At 31.6% G+C, this 6,398-nt stretch overlaps 1 protein-coding gene across 1 annotated transcript; it reads right to left on the minus strand.

Annotated features, from left to right (window-relative positions):
* Positions 1–625: 625 nt before the first annotated feature.
* Positions 626–6,041, minus strand: LOC139527756 (flavin-containing monooxygenase 5-like). The gene is made up of 6 exons (XM_071323395.1): positions 5,195–6,041; positions 4,491–4,546; positions 4,000–4,187; positions 3,177–3,529; positions 2,583–2,683; positions 626–1,566 (listed from the first exon to the last, which is right to left on the minus strand). The coding sequence occupies exons 1-6, from the start codon at positions 5,760–5,762 to the stop codon at positions 1,216–1,218; spliced, it is 1,617 nt and encodes a 538-aa protein (XP_071179496.1). The 5' UTR covers positions 5,763–6,041; the 3' UTR covers positions 626–1,215.
* Between the last annotated feature and the right edge of the window lie 357 nt (positions 6,042–6,398).

Raw genomic sequence — 6,398 nt, forward strand, 5'->3', positions numbered from 1 at the left:
TTAATGAACATCAGTTATTCTACCGAAAAAAATACCACCCCTTAGCCGCATCATAAAACATTGTATCGTGTTTTAATTTTAAAATTAGTTTAATTATTTATCCCTTATTTTATTGATTTTGTATTTGCATTGGATCAACTTTATTCAATGTAATATGTCTTAAGATTGAGTTAAGCCATTTCAATTGATATTTTGTAGTGTATCTTTCTATGTTGTGATGTTACACTGCTGTTTCATATAAGTTTGAAGGTTTGGTACCACCTGTTCTTAATTAGGAATCTGATACTCAGTATCTGTCGTTTGTTGATGTGGCTCATAAGTGTTTTTCGTTTTTCGTTTTTTATATATATTATACCGTTTGTTTTCTCTCTATTGAATGGTGTTACACTAGTAATGTGTTGGGCCTTTATAGCTTGCTGTTCAGTGTAAGCCAAGGCTCCATGTTGAAGACCGTACTTTGACCTATAATGGCTTACTTTTATAAATTGTGACTTTGATAAAGAGTTGTCTCATCGGCACTCATACCTCATCTTCTTAAATCTATAAATTAGTAAGCTTTTGTATTTGGATAAGTCTACAATACAAATAATATAATGCAAAGAAAAATTACGTATAGAAAATTTATTTCATTTAAACTACAAATGTTCAATATGAAGTATATATTTGTTTTATATGTAAAACTATATATTAGTAAGTATTACTATACGTACAACAAACTTCATAAACATATATTTAGTTCGTAACTATAAGTTTGTTGTTTGGCACGCTATTATGGATTACAAATAATGGCACATGAAAATGTTTATAAAGAAAGGACATCATTACAACCTTTTCTTCACAAAAAAGGATATGTATGATTGGTAACATAAAGATCTCAAATTCATAGATGGCACCTAGAAAATTACAACAAATGCATTCAATTCACAGAATATCACAATTCTATTACAGATTAGCTCTCTCATAAACACCATTCTACTTTTTCAAATCTTGTTCTAGAAACAATTGTTTATTTGGTAGATTGTCGAATGTTAAACATTCACTTTTATTATTGAGCGACTCTGCATCTCTATATTTTTGTTTCGTTACAAGGCCGTTTGTTTCTATTAATTTGCTGAAAAGAAGTTCCCGCCTCATAATTTAACATGAAATGCTTCTTCGGTTAATAATGCTGAGTGTCCATAAAAAATGTTAATTAAAATCACAATATTAAAATGTTTACAATACACACATACATAGCAATGCAATACAAATGAAACACAATATAAAATACGAAGTCAGCCATTTTGGAACGGCTATGTAAGTAACATTACAACTACTATCTGTAGTTTTAGCATTCTGTGGAAGAATCCTGGATTTCAGCGGTGCAAGTGAACGTTCCATTCCACCTATGATAGATGCCCTTGCACCATTCCACTTTCCCGGGCCTTGTAATCTGTACTGGGCAGGAAAACAGGGTCCACATAAACAGTGCAGGGCCAGTCTTGGGTCATCTATGAACAAACGTTTGAGATTTGGTTTACAACCAATTTTCTCTGCTATTTCATCCATATATTGTATCCAAAATGTCTGAAACATAAAAAATAACATCAAATCGATAAATAAAATTAAGCCATATATAACTGAGTTTTACAGTTTGTTCTTATATTGTTTCACCACATGACTTTCCGAGATGAGGTAAGATTTTAGCGTTTACATAGATGTTTAGTGCCGTCACTCGTAGAGTTTATTCGATTCCTTTTTTTTCTTTATTTAATTAGTACATTCAACATACTGTTGCCTCTTAAGCTATTGTTAATACCTTGTTCACCTTGAATAGGGACACCCAATAGCTTTTATATGGAACAATTAAAATATGTGAAAAAATATTTTTATTAAATGATTTAAAAAAAAATCTATATTAGCATCGGTGAAAGTTGTGTTTCTATTGTTAGGTGGGATGTAGAAACAACGTGACGACGGACGACAACATATTGGTCAATCAAATGTATATAGCGCTCCCTATTAACACCCGCTTACGTTGGAGTCAAATGATAACTATTCATATTGAAGAGGTTGTTTAAGTAGTCACTTATGATTGGTTCACGTTAGTTTGATGTACCTGGTAATACTTTATACAAGTAGTACTAATTAAAGAAAGTACACAATAACGGGATTAATATAGATATATGTTGCAATTAATATTAACTGCATTGTATTTCTTGAGTTGGAAACGGGTCATTTAAAATACATTGTGTTTGCTACCATTAGAGAAAAATAGCGAGAAAATATCATAAGTAGAAGAAGAACAGAAAATTATGATAAAAAAACAGCTTCACTTAATATAACTTACATGTATAAAACGAAATATAAAGCAACATAATCAAATAGAGATTTATCAATGGAGTCAAGAGGGTTAAGAATTTCCATTCCAATATAGAACGCGTCGTGTTCGATCGTGTTAATTGCGTATTCAGTAATCAGAATCATTTAAAGAGGACATAAAAGCATCCTGGTGCTAAATGACAATAATAAGTTGCAGATTTAATCAGATAAGCCAATCTAACTGATCTTTTGGTGATAAGAGACAAAGATTTTCAGATTACCTGTAGGGTATGTCTCTGTGACTGAATGTGCATACTGTTGTGGAGGTGTTTGGCTTCGATGTCCTCCATCATGTCCGACAAAGGTGGAAGTGTATTTATACCTGTAAATATAGTAACTTACTATAATTGTAGCGTTCGTGTATTTCAGTTTATGGATGGGGTAGATTGTCTGTCAATTAGTATCAATTAGCGATCCGATATTACATACACTTTTGTATCAACACAATAAAAAATGATCATTTACTTTTTATCCTGGAATTACCTACAGCTTTTGACAAAATGAAATGTGTTTACTTCTATAATAAAATTCCGCCTTTCGCATTTTTATAAACATTGTGTTTAGAGCCTATAATTTTGTGTGCATAATCTTTACCAACAATTTTTGATAGTGATTTATTATTTTCTTTACCTTCTATAGCTTTGAAAAACATATATCTAATTAGTACTGACATCGTATTTAAGTTCAAAATATAGCAGAGTTAGGGAATACATAAATTTTGTTGCAGTTAAAATTCCTACTTTATTTAAAATATTGTATAATTAACCACCATTATAAAACGAAACGAACGCAAAAAAATCCTGCAAGGCGCTTACCTTTAAGAACACGAGTAAACCATCTACACTGGATTTCTGATATTGGCATCACTGCACCTATTGCTTGTACAAGGCCGACTACTGCAAGTGTTGGATGTTTTAAGTGTTGAGGAAACATGTATTTATAAAGATCTGTTTTATTGTTCTCGATCTTGACTATGGATTCATCCAGAAATTTGATTTTATATGAATATCCAGTTGCATAGACCACTGCATCAATTCGTTCGTAACTTCCGTCTTCAAATACTACGCCACAGTCATCAAAGTTATGGACATCGGGCTTAATTCTAATTTTGCCAGTCATAATTTTTATCGGAAGGTCGTCGTTTATTGTGGGATGAGCTTCTAGTGATCTGTAAATAAAAAAGTAAGAAACTGTTACAATTAACTCCAATACTAGCTAACACTGGTTAAATCATACAAATAGCCTATTAACTAGTCTTCAATGCTGACAGTACGTAATATTCGATTGTCATTTTCAACACGTGAGCTAGATCAAGTAAATTCACAACTTATTCAAGTTTAACGCCACTTGTTCAATTAAAACGCACTAGATATTTATTACGAAATTTGTTTATCCAAGATAGTGCTGATGCCCTTGTGAAGTAATTTGGATGCAATTATTTATCACTATGTAAAGCAATTAAGTACTTTAAGATTGTTAAAAGTATCTGAGGTTTTTTTTAACATTATATATTTTACCATTGATTTTTTTACTTCGGTTTTTGTCTTAGTGTTTTTGTTTGTTGTCTGTCTTTTTGTTTTTAGTTAGGTATATCTGTTATAACTTGAATGTGTAAGAAAGAATCAAACGTTGCTGTACCTGTGTTTTGGCTTTATTCCATACGATTCGTGATCGAAGTTGAAGTTTGCCATTTTTTCAACAGAATACTGAAGAACATTTCTAGGAAGCTGAAACAATAGACGACAGTTGGCAACGGCATCGGCTGGGTAACCCCAGAATCCTTTGCGACCGATAACCCAGGCACCTCGTCTTGTACTAAGATATACCTTCAAATAAATTAAAAGTAGTATGTATTATTGAAATCGTACATTTTAACTTCTTATCCCCCAAAAAATTGTAATATCCTAAGTTCAAATTTTGTATATGAGGCATTATCTTCATTTCTAAAGTATTTTAGAAATTAAGCATGACAGTTAAAATGTCAAATGAGCAGATGGTACATATGTATGTGCACAATATATAGCTATATGGGAAGAATATATGATGCAGAAACAACCATCAGTGTATATATTGTTAGTAAGTGTATATATATGTGTATGTATATATAAGACGTTTACAACAGAAATTACCTCAGATGCTGTATTACTGAGGTCAACTGCAATGTCAACAGCAGAATTCCCAATTCCTACAAAAGTAATTTATCATTCCTTATAGAAAAATTTTCTTAAATTGTGACTATATCAGGAAGCGTGTTTAAGTTCAATATCATCTTTAACTAAGTGATCTCCCTTCCCTTTTTGTTGCAGTGGCAGCGTCGTAGTTGGTGTTGTTAAATTCGACAAAATTGGTAGTTAATGACAACATCGAAGTTGACTTTTCCGTGTTATATTGAATAAAAATACTAGGGTCTACAATTGACTAATACACTACGGAAGCATTATACACCCCTCCTGCTGTAGTACTAACATGAATAAAAGACTAAAAAAAATCGTTTGACGGACAGTATTTGCACTAAAAGGAAGACAGACAAAAAAAGTGCTTTGAAATAATGCAATAGTATATGATTAAGAAACAAATCAAATACAATTATCTTAATCGTAACTGTTATTTGTTTTGGTACATAAGTAAATTAAAAAAAAAAACAACCAAGTATATTTTAAACATATAAAGTAAATCATAAATGTTCAATTTGTCATCATAAATATCTGTGTTAACGATAGAACAACTTTAATATACCAGATATCGTCTAGTTAAAACTTCATTGTGATAAAATATCTAGCTAGAATCCAAGTGTGGCATTGGCCTCTTATTTTCAACAAGATAATGCACTTACCAACTACTAGAACTTTTTTGTCTGCAAATTGTTGAGGACTTCGATAACTATGGGAATGGATGGCTGTACCACGAAAATTTTCTATTCCATCAAACGTAGGCTTATTTGGATATGTATGATGTCCGGTGCATACTAATACACCGTCAAATATTTCTGAGACAGTTTGCCCGGAATTGTCCGACTTGTATGTGACCTTCCACCGTCCTGTCTGATCAAAATCAGAACATTGTGTAATACTCTCGACGGATGTTCTGAAATTTATGTAGTTAAGAAGTCCAAAATTGTTTGCATAAAGTTTAAAATACTGTAAAACATATTTATGTGGTAAAAAAGTTGGAAAATGTTTCGGAGGAGGAAAGTCGCTAAAAGCCATCATTTCTTTGCTGGTGTTGATAACACACGATTTATAAACACTGCCTTTACCATATTTGGCACTGTCTGTATAATTCCAAAGTCCACCAATATCATCTTCACTTTCAAAACATACGGGTTGTAAACCTTCATCTAAACAGCATTTTATTGCAGCTAAACCACTGCATCCTGCACCAATTATTGCAACCCTCTTCATATTGTTTTTAGATGATTATATCTAAAATTTAAACGATTCACAATGCAAACGCGTATTATTAATTTTTATCGTGCATATTATAACCGGACTGTCGCTCAATACATTCCTCACTTGAGTGAACGTATATATATATGACCAGCTGTTGACCAAATGACCAATCGTGTCAGCTGACAGATACTTTATACACCTTCAACGTCTTTTGAAGGATTTTAAATGATAGTAATAATACATCACTACTTTAAGTAAATCGAGCATATTTTTCATTTTACAATTTGTCACGCCTGAATCAGTAATAAGAATATGGTGCAAATAAAAATTTGCATATTCGTGTATTATTTTTTTTATGTTATGTGTTGTTATTTCGCAGAAAATGGATTATGAATGAAGTGTTCTAACAAACATATTGACATTCTTATAGATACCATCATGAATTGTCACGATCAATTTAAAATAAATTACAAAATAGACAATTAATAAGTTATTTGTGCTGCTGCACTTGTATGATGATGAATAACATATGTTTATATTAATTATGCAAATTATTTATGATACACGAAAATAATATGGAAGGATAATTGATTAACCGACTATTCGATATGATTTTTTGTGGGTGTAGGCAAAACATACATAGTTAGT

This window comes from Mytilus edulis, chromosome 6, assembly GCF_963676685.1.
Source record: "Mytilus edulis chromosome 6, xbMytEdul2.2, whole genome shotgun sequence".
Classification (NCBI taxonomy): Eukaryota; Metazoa; Mollusca; class Bivalvia; order Mytilida; family Mytilidae; genus Mytilus; species Mytilus edulis.